This window comes from Propithecus coquereli, unplaced genomic scaffold (genome assembly GCF_000956105.1).
Source record: "Propithecus coquereli isolate 6110/MARCELLA unplaced genomic scaffold, Pcoq_1.0 Scaffold217, whole genome shotgun sequence".
NCBI classification, from domain to species: domain Eukaryota; kingdom Metazoa; phylum Chordata; class Mammalia; order Primates; family Indriidae; genus Propithecus; species Propithecus coquereli.
This window is the reverse complement of record NW_012146856.1, coordinates 4688298-4711594: the sequence shown is the minus strand read 5'-3', so window position 1 is coordinate 4711594 and position 23297 is coordinate 4688298. Positions and strand designations below refer to the sequence as shown.

General features: G+C 39.9%; 1 protein-coding gene across 1 annotated transcript in view; it reads left to right on the top strand.

The window, feature by feature from the left end:
• The window catches only part of CLASP1 (cytoplasmic linker associated protein 1), a 256974-nt gene that overhangs the window by 64204 nt on the left and 169473 nt on the right, over positions 1 to 23297 (top strand). The window contains exons 3-5 of the mRNA XM_012644678.1: positions 20197 to 20275; positions 21692 to 21795; positions 22556 to 22647. Of these exons, the coding sequence (XP_012500132.1) occupies positions 20197 to 20275; positions 21692 to 21795; positions 22556 to 22647 (275 nt within the window). The remainder of the gene's footprint in view (positions 1 to 20196; positions 20276 to 21691; positions 21796 to 22555; positions 22648 to 23297) is intronic.

The following is a 23297-nucleotide window of genomic DNA, read 5'->3' as shown; positions in this document are numbered from 1 at the left end:
CACTCTAGCCTGGGCATTTTCCCTAAGTCAGCTCCCCCAATCCTCAGAAGAATTTATCTCCTTCAGCAAATGTTTGTTCAGCATAGGGGGTAGTAGGGCTTACAGGTGGGGCCAAAAGGTGAATTGCCTGCCCAGATTCCTGTGCTGTGTCCAGCACTGGGCTTTGTTCTGAGGAGTCAAAAGAAGGCTTGCTGTCCAGGGCAGAGATTGTCAAACTCTCTCACTAGGGTCCCTAGTGGGAAATCTGTTTTATGTTGCAACCCATATGAACAAATTAGTGTCACAATTAGAGGTAAAATGTTTTATCTTGAAGAGAAACCACAGAAGACAAGAACACTTGTCTAACATTAAGCCCTAACATAATAAAACCTTGAGCCCCTTTCTTTTAAGTTGCTGATTCCCTAATGAAAACAACTTTACCTCTGATTTTTGCAATCTTGATGCCTGCAGACATTAACAACTCTTGTAGATAAGCCAGCCAAGGGAGGAAACTGATGATTTTCTATAAGGGAGAATAGTGTAAATATTCTAACTTTGGCTTTTCTTTTCCTCTTTAAATACTTCCAGTATCCTTTATTGAAGGAGCCCAGTATTTCAGAAGGCTGGATTCACTTGCCCTTATCTCAATCCCAATACTGTCTGTTGTTCCATTTTGTCTCTTAGTTTTCCTTTGACAGTGGTTGTTCAGGATCAGTAGGCTGTAACCTCTTTTTAGTCACTGCAGTATTTAGAGTAAGGAAGAGGAGGGCCTTAGGATAGGTTGTAGAGGAGTGATTCTTTTCCCAGGACAATAGACATGAATCTTAATCCTGATCCCCGGTAATTAAAGAGAGATGGACTCTAAGGATCAAACATATAGGACACTTTTATTATTTTTCTTTAACTTTGTATTATGAAAAATTTGAAACATACACAAATGTAGAGAGACTGTTAGAATGAACCCACATGCACCCATCATTTATCTTCAGTGACTGTTAATAACTTGCTGTTCTTAGAATGCCCTGTACACAAATTTATATGTGTATTATAAAAATTGCATATACACATGTTTATGAATCACAAGGTGAAAAGCCTATTTCCCTGAGTACAAACATACTGCACACAAACATTGCATGTAAGGTTTTTAAAAATAGGGTCATACTATATTTATTGTTCTGCAAGTTGCTGTTTTTTTTTAAACTTCATAATATGGATATCTTTCCATGTTAAATACATGTAGATGTAAATTATTCTTTACAGTAGTTGCATTGTATACTGTAGTATTGAAGTATGGTCCTATCATTTTTCATTATTATTTTTAAATAAACGTTTTACTTTGAAGTAGTTTGAGAATTCCTATATACATTTCACCCAGCTTCCCTTAGTATGAGCATCTTACATTACCATGGTACGTTTGTCAAAACTAAGAAATATACAAGAGACTTGGTACAACACTATTAATCAAACTACAGGTTTTATTTGGATTTCATTAGTGTTTCCACTAATGACTTTTTTCTTTTCTTGGATCCAATCCAGGGTACCACATTTCATTTAGCCATTATATTAATAATAATAATGATGATGATGATAATTATTAACTGCCTTATTGAGATATTCACATACCATAAATTATAAAATTCACCCTTTTATAGTGCACAATTCAGTAGTGTTTTTTTTTTTTTGAGACAGAGTCTCACTTTGTTGCCCTGGCTAGAGTGAGTGCCGTGGCGTCAGCCTAGCTCACAGCAACCTCAAACTCCTGGGCTCAAGCAATCCTACTGCCTCAGCCTCCCAAGTAGCTGGGACTACAGGCATGCGCCACCATGCCCGGCTAATTTTGTCTATATATTTTTAGTTGTCCAACTAATTTCTTTCTATTTTTGGTAGAGACGGGGTCTCGCTCTTGCCCAGGCTGGTCTCGAACTCCTGAGCTCAAACGATCCGCCCGCCTCGGCCTCCCAGAGTGCTGGGATTACAGGTGTGAGCCACTGCGCCTGGCCTGGTGGTTTTTTTTGTATACTTGCAGAGTTGTACAATCATCACCACTATGTAATTTTTGAAAAATTTTATCACCTCAAAAAGGAGCTCCATACTCATTAACGGTCATTCCTGTCACCTGACCCAAAGCCCCTGGCAACCACTGATCAACTTTCTGTCTCTGGATCTTTTTCTGTCTTTATTCCAGACATTTCATAAAGTAGAATCATACAGTATATGGTCTTTTGTGTTTGACTTCTTTCACTTATATTACTTTCAGGGTTTATGCATGCTGTAGCAAGAATTGAGGACTTAATTTCTTTTTATTGCCAAATAATATTCTATTGTATAGGTATACCACATTTTGTTTATCTGTTCATCAGTTGTTGGACATTTGGGTTGTTTTCACTTTTTGACTATTATGAATAATTCTGTTATGAACATTAGTGTTTTTGTGTGGACATAGGTTTTCAATTCTCTTGGGTATATACCTGGAAGTGAAATGGCTGGGACATATGGTAACTGTATGTTTAACACTTTGAGGAACTGCTAGATTGTTTTCCAAAGTGGCTGCATCATTTCACAGTCCTACCAACAATGTATGAATGTTCCAGTTTCCCCACATCCTTCCCAAAAGTTGTCATTGTCTTTTTTATTTTGGCCATCCTGGGTTTCTGATGATTGAATATTCTCCTGGGTTTGTCTTGAGCCACATTGTTCGCACATCTCACAAAGTGTGGTCCACATTGTACCTACCTCCATCGCAATGACCTGCTCTAAAAGCTTTCTCTCTGAATTCAGATGAAGAAGGGCTTTTGGGTATCCTCTGCAGTGAACTTAGGTTTCCTGATGGGTGCAGTTCAGTAAATTGATTTTTCATAAAATATTTGTAAGGTATCCAGGGCAGAATGAAAGCTTCAGTTTGCAAGGTCATTGTTATGAAACATTCTGAGCAGAGCTGTGAGAGAATCTGGCTAGCTCTGAAATTCTCCGTAATTTGGAGTCTGAGGCACTTGAGAATATATCACCTTAAGTGTCACTTTGTTCACGATGAACAGTGAGATGTATTAGTCCATTTTTTGTTGCTTATAACAGAATACCTGAGTCTGGGTAATTTCTTAAAAAACAAAAAGGAATATATTTCTTGGAGTTATGAAGGTTGAGAAGTCCAAGGTTGAGGGGCTATGTCTGGTGAGAGTCTTCTTACACGTGGGGACTCTACAGTGTCCTGAGGTGGCACAGCGCATCACATGGCCAGGGGCTGAGTGTGCTAACATGCTTGCTCAGGTCTCTTTCTTTTCTGATAAAGCTCCCGTTTCTACTCCCATGATAACCCATTAATCCATTATCAGTTCATGACTCAGTTATTTCTTAATGGCCCCGCCTTTCAGTACTGCCACGTTAGGGATTAAGTTTCCAACACATGAAATTTGAGGGACACATTTAACCTATACCAGAGATGCTTCCTAGGATGTCTGGAGGATTTCTTTCTTTCTGTTGTTTAACCATTTCCAATTTGGGTGAGGTAAAGCTATTGAGTTCATGCTGCTTTCACCTTTTAGATTAGCGAAGTAGTTCACTGGGCAGTAATAAGAATATTACCATACTTGTTAATATTTATTTTTAATCTTATTCTGTGAAATTATTTCATTTTGCATATATTTTATGTTTTTATTGTATATTTGCATAACAGTTGATTGTATGATTTCTAAATAAGTATACATATTTGATATTCTTTAATAGAGATGTGTAATCAGAAAAGTTTAGAGGCCACTGTTTTAAGCTATCAACTGAGTGAAGACAGGTACAAATAGAACTTATCATCTGAACTGATAATCAGGCAAGAGTAAGTTACATCATGTGTTTTTGAGAAAGGCAACAGCAGAAACCTAGGGCAGGGTCCGGCAGCGGGGATTGATAGAATTTGCAGTGAGCACCACTGCAGAAAGGGGTCAATGAAGAACAGAATTCAAACCACGGAGCTCACAGAGCTGTAGAGACTACTACTTTTAGTTTTGAAGGGGGTTCAGATGGCAGAAGTGATGTACTTATGTCATTTGGTGGCAGCACCCAGAATATGGGTCTTGTGACTAGGGCAGGACTTCTTACATGGTTATACTGTTTTCATGATGGTTTTAGTTACATTAGTCCCCTTATACATATTTTGGTATCACTTTTTAGCATCAAGAAGTATGGAAGGAAAGATGTATGTCAGAAATTATTCATCGATGTCCACCTTAATTTTGAATCCAAGGAAAAGACACTTTTCCAAGTGAGCGATAAGGCATACTAATGGAATTCATTCGTTTAATCTGGACAATAGCAATGAATAATCAGATAAAAATTTCTGTCTTCACAGAGGTTACTTTCTACCTTGGGTAAAGAGCCAATAAGCAAGATAACTGAGTAAATTTTATAGAATATTGGAAGGTGATAAGTGCTTTGGAGAAAAATAAAGCAAGGGTGGGTGTAAGGAGTCTGTGTAGGTACATGCACATGATGTTCAATAGGACGATCGGGGTCTATCTAGCTAAGAAGATGACATGTAAACAAAGACTTGAAGGAAAGGGTGGAACAAGCTGGTGGGTATCTTAGGGAAGAGCATTCCAGGCAGAAAGAGCAGCAGGTGCAGAGTGGAGCAGGTGTGGCACATTGGAGGAAACAGCCAGTGCAGGGCCAGTGCAGGGGCAGCAGGTGAGCTCGGAGAGGCGATGGGTGGTCAGACTGTGAGGGCTTGTAGGCCATGGTAAAGATGGGTTGCTGCCCAAGGCGGGGAGTCATTGGACGGTTTTGAACAGAGAAGTGACATAATATGACTTACCTTTTAAAAAGTTGTTCTGTTTGTTGATAATACACCATTGTGGGGTGAGGGTGGAAGCACAGATACAAGTAGGATAAAGTGATAATGTCTTGATGGCAGTAACTGTGTTTGGGTTTCTTAGTTGGAATACTTAGTTCATGTTATTTACATTCTTGTCCACTTGTCTTACCTAGCCACCCTCCATCTCCCTCTCAAATTTTGCTGGCATTATGGTTGATGCTGATGATAGATTAATAAGATACAGAACTTGCCTTCAGGAAGCTTGTAATGTAGACTCTAGGCTCTAGAGAAATAGATGATTTAAAAATCAGAGGTCACAACTGAGTCTGACTGCTGGAAGAGCAGCACATAGTATGTAGCTGGAAACACAGCTTTCTGTCTCAGGCTAGAGGATACTGGTGGGAGGCCACAGGAGTTGGGGAGGCTTGAAGTGAGCCTGGAAAGAGGAAGAAGGGCAGACAGAAGAGGGAACACGAAATGCTTTAGGGAGGGGAGCATGTGAGAGCACAGCATATTCAGGAAAACTACAGGTGATTAATGGGCCACAAAGAGACTTGTTGAGGTTTGTGTGTACTATGAGGCCTCCAGGGAGTTTTCGAGTCCCTTAGGACTCTTGTTCTTCACCCACAGCTCGCAGCTCCCAACCCTGGGCCTTGCTTCCTTCTATAACGCTGATATTTCTGGATAGATAAATAACAAACATTTGCCTTTGGCAGGTATGATGAATTCTTACATGCATGATTCAATCACCACAAAGATAGGAGAAGAATTCTTTTAACCCTAATAACCGATTTTGCTTTTTTAAATAGCTTTATTGAGGTATAATTTACATACCATAAAATTTACCTGTTAGGTGTACAGTTTAGTTATTTTTAGTAAAATTACAGAGGTGTGCAACCATGCCACAATCCGGTTATCGGACATTTCTCCATCACCCCCAAAAGATCCCTCCTGCCCATTTGTAGTCAATCCCCATTCCCATCCCTAGCTCTAGGCAACGATTTATCTATTCTCTTGTCTTGTTGTGTCGTGTGTCTTGTATCTTGTCGTGTCTTGTCCTGTCTTGCCGTGTCTTGTCCTGTCCTGTCTCACTCTGTCGAGAGAGTGCCAGCTAGAGTGCAGTGGTGTCATCATAGCTCAGGCAACCTCAAACTCTTGGGCTCAAGAGATCCTCCTGCCTTGGCCTCCCAGAGTGCTAGGATTACAGGTGTGAGCCACTGTGCCCAGCCTATTTTCTATTTCTATAGATTTGCCTTTTCTGGACATTTCCTATAAATGGAATCACACAATATGTAGTCTTTTAGTCTGATTTCTTTTATTTAACATCATGTTTTCAGAGTTCATCTGTATTGTAGCATGTATTGGTAGTTTGTTTCTCTTTATTGTTGAATGGTATTTAATTATATAGATATACCACATTTTGTTTATTCCTTCACCATTTGATGGACGTTTGGATTATTTCTACTTTTTTGCTATTATGAATAATGCTGTTATTGTGTATTATGGCAAATTCATATGTAAATATGTGAACATATGTTTTTATTTTTATTTGGTAGATACCTACAAGTGGAATTACTAGGTCATGTTTAACTTTTTAAGAAACTGCCAAGTTGTTTCCAAAAGTAACTGAATTTTTTTAGCTGTTCTTTGTTTTTGCTTTTTCTGGGCATGCCCTGAGAGACAGTCTCATGGTTAAAGTATAGAGATGTGATAGGTAACAGGAAATGTGGTGGGGTGGGATGTGAAAGGGAGAGGATCCTTGAAATCCTTGGTAGGAAAGTTTCTCGAAAGATCGTTTCTGTCTCCAAGAGGCATTGCATGTAAAGCATCCCACACTGCTAAGAATCTTCGCATTTTGAAGCTGTCATTCTATAGAACTTTTATAGACCCCATTAAAAAAACTTTTTGGCTGAGCATGGTGGCTCACACCTGTAATCCTAGCACTTTGGGAGGCCGAGGAAGGAAGATTGCTTGAGGCCAGGAGTTCGAGACCAGCTCGAGCATGACGGAGACCCCATCTCTACAAAAAAATTGAAAAATTAGCTGGACATGGTGGCACCGGCCTATGGTCCCAGCTACTAGGGAGGCTGAGGCAGGAGGATCGCTTGAGCCCAGGAGATTGAGGTTGCAGTGAGCTATGATGATGGCACTGCACTCCAGCCTGGGCAACAATGAGACTCTGTCTCAAAACAAAAACAAAAAAACTTTTTTCATTTTTTTAAGCAACAAGCAAACTGTTTGTAATAGTATTTTAATTCTGAGATGCATTTTTTCCCTCTACAATTTTAATATCTCTGACTTCAGAATGAGTTTTAGGATCAACGGTATATCCCAGTTTCCTTGTCACCAGTGTTTTCCTTAATGTTCATAAAATTGATGGCATTTTAGATTTGATGAAATATGGAAGATACTGGGATAAAGATTATAGTACCACCTATAAATATTCTGGCTTGAAATGTGGAATCTGAATCTAATCAGATCTCTAGAGCTGATTTCTACTTGCAGGGAATGGAGGGATAGAGGGTCAAGTTAAATGACGCCCAAGGAAACAGACAAACCCAGAAGACGGCTCTTTCCATAACACAACTGACCAAACTGCTGCAGCATGAAAATGACATGAAAACAAAAGAGGTGGGAGGAGGGACCCACTCTAGATTCAAGGAGCCTTTAGAATAACCTTGAGTTTCATATGTCGTATCTGCTAAGTGTTGTATGTGGATTTTTAAAAAATCATGACTCCAGCAAATGTGTGTAAAAAGCCCCCACAAAACTCCTTTTGGAGACCTACGGAGATTTGATTTTGTACTGTCAGCTCCATGTTCCCCTGCTGGAGATTTCTAACTTGCTGTTCGTCTCTGGACCTCCCTATGCTGATTCTAATCAGGTGCCTGGCCATCATTCTGAGAATCCCTTTTTTTTTTTGAGACAGGGTCTCACTCTGCTGCTAAAGTGCCGTGGCATCAGCCTAGCTCACAGCAACCTCAAACTCCTGGGCTGAAGCGATCCTCCTGCCTCAGCCTCCCGACTAGCTGGGACTACAGGCATGCGCTACCATGCCTGGCTAATTTTTTCTTTATGTTTTTAGTTGTCCAGCTAATTTCTTTCTATTTTTTTAGTAGAGACGGGGTCTTGCTCTTGCTCAGGCTGGTCTCTGAGCTCAAGCGATCCTCACGCCTTGGCCTCCCAGAGTGCTAGGATTACAGTCAGGAGCCACTGCGCCCGGCCCATATCCCCCTTTTTAAAAAAATATACACTCTGTTCTGCAGCAACAACACACACATACACACACACACACACACACACACACAAAAACTATATATATAGATTTTTTTATATATATGCACACACATAAATGGAAGGAAAATAATAAAATAAAATAAAAGCATCATGTGAGTTAAAGAATGTATTAAGTACAGAATATTGTTATATTTTTCCAGATTTCAGCTTGTTCTTTTTTGCATTCTATAATTTTTGGGGAGGGGCATTTTAAGTAGTAAAGTGTCATCCTGGAGCCAAGATTTTTGCTAGGATTTCACCCTGGCATGAACTCTGAGAATAATCAATGAAAATCCTCCTTTACTTTGGGGAGGAGTTGTCTCATCCTCCACGGTGCCTCTGTGGAGATTGGAATGCTGGGAGCTATAGCCAATGAATCCATTCACAGATATTTTGGTCCCTAAAATTAGTTACAGTACACTCTTGGAATGGTTTCTGTTACACAGTTTTTGCTAGAAGCATGCCAGTGGGCAGATGGTTCTCCAGAATAAGTAGGCACATAAGAGTGATTTGACTTTGTGTCATTACAAACTCAGTGTTCTTGGTTTGCCCTTTTGTAAGACTAATGGATTAATGAATATTATTTATGCCACACAGTCGCTGTGTGACCTTCCCAATTGTTTATTCATCTTTCTGGGTCTCAATTTTCTTATCTGCAAACTAAGGATATTTACGGATATGGTATTTGCCTCAAAATATTGCTGAGAGGATTAAATAGATATTAAAAAGAATATATGCAAGGTAGAAGTTAATTACCCACATGACTTCCGTCTCTCTACCTCCACCCCTTTGCTGTCTGCGGGGAAGTGGGTGGATGAGAAAGATTGTATAAGAAACTGCCCTGCTTTGGGTAGTTGATGGTCTTTTTGGAGAGATGCTTAATGGTCTTTTTGGAGAGGTGCTTAATGCGTGCGTCAAGGAGCGAGAGAAAAGTATTAGCTAGATTGGGGGCTTGGAGGAATAGGAGGTGGAGACCTTTTGGACTGAGCTAGCTGGAAAGGCCTCTTAGAAGGATTGGGACCTGTGCCTTGAGCGGGGAGTAGGGAGACTCATAGGAGGTACAGGCACGGGCAGAGGGAGGAGCTGGAAGCCCTGCTGGCTGACTGGGGTTTGCTGGAAGAGAGGAATGGCTGTGTCAACTTGGAAGAATATTAGGGAGAATTTTTGAAGCTCCTGTGGGAAAACTCCATGTTAAGGGTTTAATCCCTTAAACCACCATGAACGTCTTGGTGCCTATCTCATATTTATGAGATGCATCTGGATGAGAAAGGTTGCAGATTTAGGGGTCTGTGGCTGGATTTGACCCACAGATGTGTTTTCTTTGGTCTTCTCGGTGCTTCAGAATTCTTTGAATAAGTTGCCAGTTTTAAAACGTGGGGACCTGGCCGTACTGGCCTTCATTTTCACATGATGTCAACCGACTGGAGCTTTAAGAGATGTCCAGGTTTCCGTGGACCCCTTCCCACCTCACATGACTGGCCTTATTTCTACTTGCTTGTCTGAGTTTGCAACCATTGGCCTAGAGCTGCATTGTCCAACATAGTAGCTGTGAGCCTCATGTGGCTATTTAAAGTTAGGTTAGTAACATTAAATAAAATGAAAAGTCCTGTTTTCCCATTCTCACTAGCTACATCTCAATTGCTCAGTCACCACATGTGGATAGTGGCTACTGTATAATTAATAGACAGCACAGATAGAGAACCTTACTATCTTTGCTGAGAGTTGTATGGGACTGGTCAGTTAAACAAGAGTCGCTAACTTTGCCTCTCACTGTATTTTAATCCTTGTCTCCGAGCCCTGCTTGGCCTATTGCTGCCTCATATGTAAAAGGAAGTGGTTTGATGGAGCAATGATCCTAAGTTCCTTTTTAACAGTAAAATCCTTATATGTGGGCAACAATTGGTAATAAGCCTATAACCTGGCAAGTTTCATTAACCTAATATTAATTGCTTATTTTAACAGGTGTTTACTTTTGTGGCTCATAAATTATCTCTGGAAGGCATTCCGGAAGAGGAATTGAAAAAATAGACTGCCTGGTGGCATTATTATTGGGATGAGTGCCCAGGGACTCCCTAGGTGACTGCTTTGAAGGACGAGTTTGAAAGTCTAGTTCTCCCATTCCCCATGTGTATACACAAAGCCACCGCCTTTATCACACTTTTTATTTTTTAGGTATTTGTGTTGTGTTTTTACCTTGAATTTGAAAGTGAGTGCAGTGTAGAGTGCCAATTAATTTTCCCCTTATTTTAACAAGGTTGTAATTTAGAGTCTTTAAAAATAACTAAAGAATGTACAGTCATCATCAGCACAAAGCCTGTTTTTTAAAGGGTCACCTACGATATTATGATATTATAAAAACAGTGCTAATAGGGTATAGTATACAATGTGTTTTCTTTTTGACCCAGCAAATGTCTTTCTCAGCATTTGTCCTAAGGAGATAATAGCACATGTGTGGAAGTGTATAACCATCACCATATTGTGTAAAATAATGAAAAATTCTAATCAAACCTGAATGTCAGTAGGGGTTTGGAGGATTGGTTCAGTAATTATGATGCCCAGATACAATAGGATATCATACAGACCCTGAAAATGGGGATATAGATCTATATTTATTGACTTGGGAAGATTTCCGTAGCACATTGAGTGAAAAAATGCATGTCTGTGCATGCCTAAATGTCTTGTAGGATAGTCCCCAAAAGGATAGTCACCAAAATATTAAGAGGGTTGTCACTGAGTGATGGGATTTTATGTCTTTGTTTCCCCCTTACCTCAGTAAGCCACACTTCATTTATTTTTTAAAAAATGATGCTTTCAGCCAGGCCTATAATCCCAGCACTTTGGGAGGCTGAGGCAGGAGTATTACTTGAGGACAGGAGTTTGAGGCCTGCCTGGGAAACATAGTGAGACCCCATCTCTACAAAATATAAAAAATAAAAATTAGCTCGGTATGGTGACGCATGCCTGTAGTCCCAGCTACTTGGGAGCCTGAGGTGGGACGATTGCTTGAGCCCAGGAGTTTGGGGTTACAGTGATCTGTGACTGTGCCACTGCACTCCAGCCTGGGCGACAGAATGACGTTCTGTCTCTATTTACAAAAAAAAAAAGTACTGCTCTTATAAAGAAGGGAATGAGTACTTGTGTGCCTACATATGCCAGGCATTTTGTTAAAACTTTGTTAACCCACACATGTACTCTTTAAGGTAAATGTATTCTAGTTTTGCCAAAGCATTTGAAGCAGAGATTGAGCAGCTAGCTAGTAGGTGGCAAAGCTGGTTGTCAACCCCAAATCTGTGCTTACAGAGTACTTGTCCTCATTCCTAGAGGAGGCATTGTGAGAGTTCAGAGAAGTTCAGAGCTGAGACTGACTTTTGAGGTTATCTGATATTGGCAGAGAAATACTGCAACTTACTCAGGGTCTTAAGCTAGCTAGAGAAAGAGATGAAGATGACTAAAAAACGTGGGTATTTGTGTATATTGTGACTGTGCTATACTGCAGATGGCCTTTACGTAGGCAGATAGCTCAGGTTTGTTTGCGGTTTAGTCACCAAACTTCATGACCTTGGATAAATCTCTTGACCTTTTTGGTCTTTCTTTTCCTCATTTGCAAGATAAGGATAATATATTCTATATCCCAGGGATATTGTGAGATTATTCAGATTCATCCAAAAGTGTCTTAAAAACAATACAGTACAATATGAGTGTGAAATTCTACTTTTACCTTAGCCAATCCAGTCTTCTAAAGCTTAAGAAATGGCCTGTTTTTCCTACATAGTTTCTCCTTTCAGGACGTTTTTTGGAGAAAAGGATTAAGTATTTCTTTCTTTGGTCAGTGAGCAGACTGGAAAGAAAACTGGTGTGTTCCAGTTTGGTGCCTTTAATAGTGTTTGAAAGACAGAAATAGGGTCTAAGCCACTTGTCACAAACTTACAGGTCTGGTGGTGAGGATTACTCCCACTTTTCTAGTTATAAAAACTTAAAAAAAATTGTGAACTGTACATAGATGTGCACAAAACACAAAGACACAGTTTGATTAGTTGCTGTAAAGCTAACAGCTGTTTAATTGATGTTCAGGACAAGAAGTACAACATTGCTTAGAACATTGCCAGCACTCCCCGCAGTAACCACTCTCCTGACTTTTTTCTTAATTACTTTCTTGCTTTTCTTTTTAGTTTTATCATCTAAATGTGCACCTTAAGATTATAGTTTATGTTTGCCCTTTTTTGAACTCCATACAAATGTGTATACAGTTTGTAACTGGCATTTTCAATCATTATTATGAGATTTATCTGTATTGTTGACTGTAGCTGTGCTTTATTTATTTTCACTGTTTATTTCATCTCTTGGTGTGAAAACCATAACTTAAAAATCCTATAGTGGATGGACATATGGATTTCTAGTTTTTGAATATTGTAATAGTGCTGCTCTCAGCCTTCTTGTGCGTTTCACCTGTTGTGCATATGCGTGTACTTCTTTTGGGTATAATCCTAGCAGTGGAACTGCTGCATATGTACATCTTCAAATTTGTTAGATAACGCCAAGATGTTTTCTGAAGTGTTGGTTATGCCAACTTACTTTCTTGTGAGAATGTAAGAGAGTTTCCGTGGTACCACATTCTTGTTAACACTTGATCTTGTTGGTCTGTTTCATTTTAGCTATTTTGATGATTGTGTAGTAGTGTCGCATTATTTAATTTTTGTTTTCCTGATGATGATGACTAATGGAAATCGAACAAGTTTTCCTAGACTTAGGTCTTTTCTGAAATGCCTATTGAAATATTTTGCCCATTTTTCTACTGGCTTGCCTGTTGATTGATTTGTAGACGATCTTTATATATTCTAGAGTCAAGCCTGTTGTTGCTTATTCGTTTTATGACGATCTTCTAATGTGATTTGCCTTTTACTTATCATATTTTTGATATGCCAAAGTTATTCATTTTAATTTGGTCTAATTTATCAATCTTTTCTTTTACGGTTTGTGTTTATTGTATTCTGATATTTTCCTCTATCCTGGGATCATGAAGCTATTTTCTTACATTGTTTTCTGCAAGCTTTATTGTCTTGCTTTCTGTACTTATATCTATTATCGGGAATTCGTTTTTATGCATGGTATGAGATAGGAATCAACTTCTCTTTTAATTCATGTAGATACTCACTTGACCTAGGGGCATTTATTTTAAAAAGCAGCTCTGTTCTCACTGTTCTGTAATGATTACTTTATCATGAAGAAAGTGCCCCTATATGCCTGTGTCTGTTTCTTTATTCTGTCTGTTGATATATTTGTCCATGAACTGATAGCACATTGCCTTAATTCCTGCTGTTTCATAAGAAATCTTGATTATCTGGTGGGAACAAGTTTTATCACCTTGTTTTACCAAAACAGTGTCTTGCCAGTTGCATTTCCATGTATATATTTTGGAATTAATTCGTGAAGTTCTTTAAAAAAAAAAGTGGGATTCTGAGTGGAATTTTATTGACTAGAGCAATTTGGGAGAAGTGAAATTTTTACAATACCAAGTATTCTATAGTTTATCTCTCCATTTATTTGAGCCATCTTTAATTTTTTTAATTGTTCATAGCTTTTTGGGTAGAGATTTATTTTAGCTAGATTTATTCCTAGGTGTTTACTATTTTTATGCAACTAAAAATATAAATGTTTTTATAATTTTCTTTTGGCTTGTTGCTAGAGTAGAAATGTAATTCTTTTTTTGTACATTGCCTTTATATTAATTGATCTTGCTAAGCTTACTAATTTTATAATACATCTTTAGATCTTCTAGATGTTCTACTTATATTTTCCATATAGAATAACAATCTTTTGGGCTAGTTTTCATAACTTTAATTTTTTTCTTGCCATAAAGAATTAGTTAGCTATAAGACCTCAGATACAATGTTGGAAAGAAATTGTAGAGTGGATATTTTCGTCTTGTTCCCCATTAAAGAGAAAGCTTTTAGCATTTCATTGTTAAGTATAATGCTCGATGTAGGTTTTAAAAAATCCTTTATGAAGTTAAAGAAGAATCTTTTTCTTCCTAATCTGCTAAGAATTTTGTCATGAATGCAATGGATGTTCAATTTCTCAGATGCTTTTGTATCTTTTTAGGTGATTCACAGAGAAGAAAAATCATGTTATTAATATGGCAAGTTACATGGAGTAATTTATTAATGCTAAACCATTATCACCAGAATACTCACTAAAATTGGATTTAATAGAATGGATACCTTCTAAGCTAAGAGATGAAAAATTCTTACAGTTTTTGTTTGTATGAAAATTATTTCACTTTCTTTCTAGAAAGATATATTTTGTAGGTCACAGAATTCAAGGTTGGTGATTAGTAATTGTCTTTTTTTACTTTATACATGCTTTTCTTTATTGGTGGTTATGGTCTTCATCTTCATCTTTTAAAAGATGTTATCTAATGTGTCTAGGTATAGATTTCTTTTTCTGTAGCTTGCTGTGATTCATTGGGCTTCTTGAATCTGTGGCTTGATGTTTTTCTTCAGTTCTGGAACATTTTCAGCCATTCTATCTTTAAGTATTGCTTTTTTCTTTTTCAAGTGTACACTTTAGTGGCTTATAGTGTATTCACAGAGTTGTACAGCCATCACCACTATCTATTAATAATTGCAGAATATTTTTATCACCCAAAAAAGAAACCTGATAACCATCAACTATTACCTAATTTTTTAAAAAAATTGTGATAAAATTGACCATTTTTACTAGTTCTGTGTCCAGTTCAGTGGCATTAAGTACATTCCCATTGTTGTGCAACCATCACCACCATCCATCTCCATAATTTTTTCATCTTGTAAAACTGAAACACTGTGCCAATTAAATACTAACTCTATTTCTCCCTTCCCCGACCCCTGGCAACCACCATTCTACTTTCTGTCTCTCTGAATTTGGCTACACTAGAGGCCTCATATAAGTGGAATTATACAATATTTGTCTTTGTGATAGGCTTATTTCACTCAAGATAATGTCCTCAAGTTTCACCCCTGTTGTAGCATGTGTCAGAATTCCCCTCCTTTTTCAGACTGAATAATGTTCCATTGTATGGGTAGACTGCATTTTGCATATTCATTGATCTGTTGATAGACACTTGGGCTGTTTCCATGTTTTCACTCTTGTAGATAATGTTGCTATGAATATGAGTATAGAAATACCTTTTGAGACCCTGCTTTCACTTCTTTTGCATATATTCCCAGAAAGTGGAATGGCTGGATAGTCTATGATAACATTACGTTTAATTTTTTTGAGGAACTGCCATACCATTTTCTAAAATGCTGCACCATTTTATACTGCCACCAGCAGTGTAAGACTTCCAATTTCTCTACGTCTTCACCAACATTTGTTATCTTCTGTTTTTCAAAAATAATAGCCATCAGCTATTATTTGAGTGTCAGCTATTACTTTTTATTTATTGTCTCTGATTTCGTCTTTATGAACTCCATTTAAACTTTAAATGTTCTTTTCTCTCTATACCTGCTCTTTTGAATTTTCCATCCTTTTGCTTTTCTGTGGTTTATTCTGAATTTTTTTCTGCAGACTTAGTTTTCTGTTTAATTCTCTCTTCATCTATATCCAATGCACTTAAAAAAAAAAACCTATCCATTGAGTACTTAATTTTGTCTCATATTAATTTGGTTCTTTTAAAAATCTATGTAACTTTTCAAAAACTGTCATTTCTCTACCCAGAATTTTAATTATGTGTTTTATTTTCTTAGACATAGTAAGAATTGTTATTTTGAAGTCTTTCTGATTATTCTCCTATCTATAGTTTATGTGGGTCTTTGTTTCTGCTGGTTTTCATTTGTTTTGTCTTGTTTGCCTGGTTATCTTTGGTTGTGTTTTGGCTGTTGTCTTTGAAAAATTGTTTACAGAAATAAATTGAGGACTAGACTAGGATGATGTTCTCTCCATCCAGAAATGATTTGTGTTTTTATCTGCTAAGGGCTTGGGGGCACAGTCTAAGATCACCGTAATCTGATATCAGGGATTAGGGTTTTTCTGGGCCACCCAGATGCTTGGAAACTGGGCTGCAGTCCACATGAAGGCTGTTTTATTTCCAATCCACCCTCCTCCTAAACTCTAACTATTTGGGTTTCAAGCCAAGTTGTAGGGGGTTAACTGGCTCTTGGAGGGCCTTTAACCTTTGTCCTCCTAGAGCAGTGGTCCCCAACCTATGGTGAATTGTATAATTATTTCCTTATATATTACAATGTAATAGTAATAGAAATAAAATGCACAATAAATGCAATGCGCTTGAGTCATCCTGAACCCATCCCCCCATCTGCATAAAAATTGTCTTCCATGAAAATGATCCCTGGTGCCAAAAAGGTTGGGGACCACTATGAGAGAACGCAAGAGGTTATCAAGAGTGATTCTCAATGTCTTGGTTGCCCCTTCATTGTATAAATGGTCCCAGGGCAATAGTGGACCAGTTGCTGCAGGCTCCTCTGTGAACTTTAGTCTTAATGTTTCTCGACCTGCTAGTTCTTCTGTGCCTTCTCAGTTCACTGATGTTTCCAAGCACATGTTCTTTTATGGTATACCCAGCATTTTAATTTGTTCTCAGCAGGAATGTTGGTCCCAATTACCTACTTAGCCCTATTGCCTCCTTTACAAGGCATCTTTTTAAAGTTTTTAGGATAAAGAATCTGTGTTGAATCTTGAGAACTCATCTGTTCTAGCCTCATTCATTACTAGTCAATAAAGTATGGGTTTATTGATCATCTACCATGTACCCAGCATTTTGCTGTCTATTATGGAAATCCTAAGGAAATGCAAGACAGAGTGTTCCTGTATTCAAGGAGTTTAGCTGGGGAAACATAAACACAGATAATTAAATAAAATGGGCTGGGCGCGGTGGCTCACGCCTGTAATCCTAGCACTCTGGGAGGCCGAGGTGGGTGGATCACTCAAGGTCAGGAGTTCGAGACCAGCCTGACCAAGAGCGAGACCCCGTCTCTACTAAAAAAATAGAAAGAAATGATCTGGACAACTAAAAATATATAGAAAAAATTAGCCGGGCACGGTGGCACATGCCTGTAGTCCCAGCTACTTGGGAGGCTGAGGCAGTAGGATCACCTGAGCCCAGGAGTTTGAGGTTGCTGTGAGCTAAGCTGCGCCACGGCACTCACTCTAGCCTGGGCAACAGAGTGAGACTCTGTCTCAAAAAAAGAAAAAAAAAAAATGTTGGAGTAGGTGCTCAAGGGTTATGCAGAGTTAATGGTGTCAAAAGACAGAATACAACAAATTTAAAGATCTTGATTGGCTTTAATTTGTAATTCTAGACTTGGGCAAACATCTCGTTCCATAAAATAGAATTGAGTGTTCCGATGGACCAAGCAGAAAAGATTGGTTTTATAGACAGAAAAGGACTGCACTGTCTGGGAAGCCTTCTCTGTTAGAGCAATCCCTGTTACCTCGGGAATCTTCACATTATCACCTATCACCTCTGGAGGATGCTGATGGCAGTGACAGGGCCATTATTGTTAGGCGATGATAACCAGCGTGTATGTGGTCCAGCCCTTACCACATGCCAAGCATGATTTCAAGCATGATCCTCATAACAACCTAAGAGGTAGCTGTTATTAATATTACTGTCCCCATTTTACAGATGAGCAAATTAAAGCAGAGAGTTTTTACAGCTAATAATTAGAGTGGTCTTTTGGACATGGACTTTTTTTTTTTTCTGGATCCTCTTCTTCAGTAGGAAAATGGAAACCCCAGAGAAGGGCCTGACCTGTGGAGAGAAACTGGTGGCTGAGGAGCCCCTTCCTTGCCCTGGAGGCTGTGGCTGAGGACTAATTAGACAACTGTGTGTGGCTTTCCACCTCTGTTTCCTTCCAGAGTCCAATTGGTTATTCAACTGTGAAGGTGCCTGGATTGGCTTTCTGCCCTGTCCCGCTGGCACCTGTGACCTCTCTGTCCTATTTCTCTGGGGGCTTAGGTGTGTCTGCCAACTCAGTCTTCCTGAGAAGTCTCTGGACTCCCCAGACCATCTGGGTGAGGCCCTGTGATACTTTACTGTCCAGGACTTAGCTAGGCCTGCTCTGGGCAGACCTACCAAGTAAACGACCATCTTGGAAAAGCTGAAGAGGGCTTTCCCCTGAATATACAGCATCTTTTTCACCATAGTCTTCAATGATTTAGGAAGGGCTGTTTCTGTAATAAATAACACCCCCTCCTCCAACCAGCAATGCAGATGCTTACGATTTCGTCAGGCAAAAGCTAATTCCAATTAAGTCATGGGATGCTCTTATTTAAAAAATCCAAAACAGTTTTGGATTTACAGAAAAATTGCAAAGATAGTGCAGAATGTACCCCTATACCCTCATACCCAGTGTCCCTGTTATTACCTCTAACATTAGTATAGCCTATTTGTTACAATTAATAAACCAAACCATTATTTATTATTAACTGAAGTCTATACTTTATTCAGATTTCCTTAGTTTTTACCTAAGGAAAAATGTCATTTTTCTGTTTCAGAATCTCTTCTATGCAAAACCACATTACATTAGTTGTCGTGTCTCCCTTGGCTCCTCTCGGCTGTGACAATTGCTCAGACTTCCTTGTTTTTCATGACCTTGACAGTTTTGAGGGGTACTGGTCAGGTGCTTTGTAGGACGCCCCTCTGTTGGAATTTCTCTGAAGTTTTTCTCATGGTTAGACTGGGCTTCTGGGTTTTGGGGAGGACTATCACAGAGGTGAAGTGCCATTTTCATCATATCTCATCAAATGTACTTGCTGCCAACATGATGATGACTCTCGATGGTGACCTTGATCATCTGGCTGCGGGAATGTTTGTCTCCACTGTGTACTTACTCCTCCCACTTCCATTCTGTATTCTTTGGAAGAAAGTCAAATCGTGGAGCCTAATCCTCTTTAGCTCAAAAGCCAAGTCATTATTTAAAGTGTTTTATACCATTAAATAACTAAAAGAAAAATCTGTCCACAAACTGTTCTCTTTATAAACATTTTAAAAATTGTTGTCTTTAATATTGTCAAGTAGCCAATCTCTTGCAAGGACAGTTTCTGTATTGTGCTGATTATTGGGCAGATTTGGTACCTTCAGTTTTGCAGCAGTTTTTGTTTTTAGCTGCAAAACTCAGGGACAGGGGGTGTACCAGGAATCACGATCATTGCCCCAGTCTTGTTCATTTGTTGTTCTGTTTGCACCGTGTTTAATAAAATTGCAACAACGCAAAACTGCTTCCTGTGGGGGAAGGGTTTAATCATTTAAATGATGGGGCTATAGGGTCATTCCACAAAGGACTCAAATGTTTCAAAGTTGATGTGGGCACAAAGGCAAAGATGAAATCAGAGTTCTTCAGCATTGGAACTACATCTGGTCCACCGGGCCACCTGACCATTAAAAGTTCAGAGACAGAGAACCAGCCTATACTGATTGTGAGTCTTGCACACCCCCTACCGACCAAGTTTAGTAATTCAGCAGAGCTTTTTTTTAAATTCATGAGCAAACTGTTGTTAAAGGAACAGATCGTGGAAAAGAGATTTTTCTTTTTTCCAAAAATTGCACCAAAATAAAGCAAAGCTCTAGTTGATGCGAGTGTGTTGTGTAGGCGTTAGCAGTACTGTCCTCACTACTCGTTCATTGGACAGTAGCGCTACCCCAAGAAAAGGATGGTTGCAAAGTAGTTTTTCTGCGCTGTGAGCAGGAAGCGCCAATACCAGGTTAGGTTCTGGTGACTAAATCGCGAGTCCCGCCCCTAGCTTGCCTGGTAGCTACGTACCTCCACTGACCACTTCGCTCTGTGCAAGCCACCAACTCCTTATTTTCTGAGATTCTGCAGGGTCGCAAAACGACTGCTCGGTTTTACCCAGAAGACCGCGCGCTAGCCGCCCCCAAATTTGCATACGCTCCTCTCGCCGGGGCGGGGCCAACAGGGGCGGGGCTGCAGCGAGCTCGCTAACTCCGCGGCTGGTCCCACGGGGTTTGGCCACGCTGTTTCTCGTAGTCCAGTATTTTCTACCGTAACCGTAAACAGCTCTTTTTGTGCAAGAGCATTCTGCCTCGTGCTCAGCAGTCGGCATGCGCGCCCTGTGCTCTCGGACTGCGTGGGCGGGAGCGCTGCACCCCTGGCCGGCGGCTAACCGGCTCCCGGTGTTTCCCGTTGCAGGTGGTTCTTCTGGGCATGGACATCCTGTCTGCCCTAGTGACTCGGCTGCAGGATCGGTTCAAGGCGCAGATCGGCACAGGTGAGCTGTGGGCAGATGTGGAGCGGGCACCCAGACTCTCCATCCTCCACCCCCGCCCCTCGCCTTCACTCGGTCTCTCCAGTTCCACCGCTTAGCTGAACCCAACTTTTGCAGCGAGCTGTCCATCTTCCCCTGCAGCGCCCCCATCGTTTCCCCCTACTCCTCCTACACAGCGCCCCGCCTTCCATCCTCCCCCAGCAGGGGCTGCACCACTGCCTTCCCTCCCCTGCCAGGCCCTCTCCAGACCCGCTGGCCTCCCCGCACCTACTGGCTTTTTTACCCACCTCCTGTTTTATTTAGCCATCACCCTTTAGTGCTAACCACGTCATTTTTGTCCTCAACTCTTCCTTGTAATGAAAGGCAGTTTTCTTTAAGAAGTCCTGTAAAACAGAACCAGTTGTGTTTTTTCCCAGATGGTTATTGTTGGCATTACTGTATTCACATTGATTGTAAATGTCATTACAAGTGTCTAGTAAATGCTCACTTGCTTATTTTGAAGGGGAAACAGTGTGTCAGCAAAATTAAACAAAACCCACAGATTTCATAGATTTAGACGCCTCTAAATTCCTGACCTCTGGTATTTCATGATGGCAACATAAACACCATATACTGCGCAACCATTTCCTTATAGAATGTGTATATTTGTTCAGGAAAGGTAACTTTTTGGTCACTGTGCTGCTTTAGAAAAGGTCGGGAACTAGTTTTTCCATTCTGGCGCTGAGTAACTTTCCATCTGTTAAATTTAAGAAACCCTTACTTTTAGAAATTGGATATTTTAATAATCTTACATTTTCCTCCTAAACCGAATTATTCAGAGATATCTCTTGTAATAGAGGTTTACAGACTCTTATAAGAAGGAAAGTAAATTAACCTCTGGTCTACAAGTGCCTTTGGATTACAGGCGGGATGGTCCACACTTGGGTGGCTCAGGGGAGGCTGGAGAGCTGGGCTTTGTCTGATGTGTGTGTCCGGGTGTGATGTAAAATTAAAAACTCAAGATGTTGATGCAACATAGATTCATCCAAAAGTGCCTGCCCCTTCTACCTCAAAAGAGATATGCTGGAGCCCCCTCTTCTCTCTTAACCTAAATTTTCCCTTTGCATTGACTCTTTCCTGCCAAGATCTTCCATCATTTAGCTTACAAGTAAGTGTGTTGGGAGCTGGTTTGAGGAAAGTGGGGTGAGGAGGAGGACAAATAGTATGTCTGTCCATGCAAAGGATTTTGTAGATTCTTGTGGTGACTTTCGTGGATTTCAGTAAGGAGAGGAGAGCCGTGAGCAAGGATGGGTGGTTTTGCAATGAGGTGCATCATTTGAGCCAGGGTTTTGTCTTTCCAGTTATTTGAAATAGCAACACTTGGTGACCACAGTCCCCCAAATAGGCTTTCATTTGATCAGTTTCCCTTTTGATTTTCAGTGCTGCCAAGTCTAATAGACAGACTAGGAGATGCTAAAGACTCTGTGAGGGAGCAAGACCAAACTCTGCTGCTAAAGATCATGGATCAAGCTGCTAATCCCCAGGTAGGGTGAGAGAAGAGTTCTGGGGCCAGCCGGGTGTGGGTGTGTGTATACACTTGCATAAACAGTGTGTGACTCCATAGACTTAGTTTCTTTTAATAAGATGAGGTATTACATGTGAAAATTTTAATAATGTTCAGTCTGCCCTCCAGAGACCAGGTAAAAATATAATGTGAACAAATCAGTGGCTTTAACGTGGGTACTGAATAAAGCAATGCGTTTAGTGTGCTTGGTTTTAATTCCTTAGACTCTTTAGCTCATTTATGTCACTGACTCTCCATTACTCTGAGGAAAGGCAGCTGCGGTGTCTGGTAGTCAAGGGCTTGGCTGGAGCCCTGGTTCCTGTCTGCTGGTGAGCGGGGGATGCTGGGCTGGACTGACACAGCCCTGCCTTCCAGGCCCCACTGTCCATTGTTGGGGGAGGGGTGGTCAGAAAAAGGAGAGGACAATGTACATGATCTTTGACAAGTCACCTGCTCTCTTTTGGCCTCACTTTCCTCACCCATAAAATGAGGATGATTATATCTGCCTTTCAGGGTGTTGGGAGAATTATATAAATAAATATATTTTGAAAATTTTAAGTTGATATACTTGATAAAATGACATATGTCATCATTTTCTAATATGCTCTTGAGAGGACCAAATGGGTGGCTAGAAGATGGGATTAATTTGGCGCCTGTTACGAGGCTCTCCTGTTAATCCCTCACTAAGTGAAAGGCTGCAGAAGTCGTCTCCCTCCTCACCTGTTCTTTGTCATCTGCAGTATGTATGGGACAGAATGCTTGGAGGCTTCAAACACAAGAATTTCCGTACTCGAGAAGGCATCTGTCTCTGCCTTATTGCAACACTCAATGCGTAAGTCTGGGATGAACCTGAAATATTTAAAAAAAAAACCTGTACTTTGAAATAATTAGATTTATAGAAAGTTGCAAAGAAATGTACTAGCAGGCCTCATACCCCCTTTACCCATCCTCCCCCAATGTTAACATCGTGCATGACTATAATACAACATCAAACCAGGAAATTGAGATTGATACATCCCCAGAGCTTATTCCCATTTCTCCAGTTAAACATACACACATTTGTGTGTATATACAACTGCACTGTCACCGTAGGGCTCCCTCTTGCTGCCCCTTATCGCTGCCCCAACCCTAGGCAACCACTAATGAGTTCTCTTTTCCTATGATTTTTGTCACTTCAAGAATGTTATGTAAATGGAATCATCAGTATGTGACCTTCTGAGATTCTTTTTTTTCGTCAGCATAATTCCCTTGAGGCTGTGTATATGTTGTTGACTATAACAACAGTTTAAGTAGAATTCCATGGTAAAGATGTATTATGGTTTGTTCATCCATTCACTTGTTGGAGAACATTTGGGTTATTTCCAGTTTTTGGCTATTATGACCATGCGTGTACAAGTTTCTGCATGAACATAAAATTTCATTTCTCTTGGGTCGGTGTCCGGGAGTACAATTACTGGGTCATTTGGTAAGTCTATTTTTAGT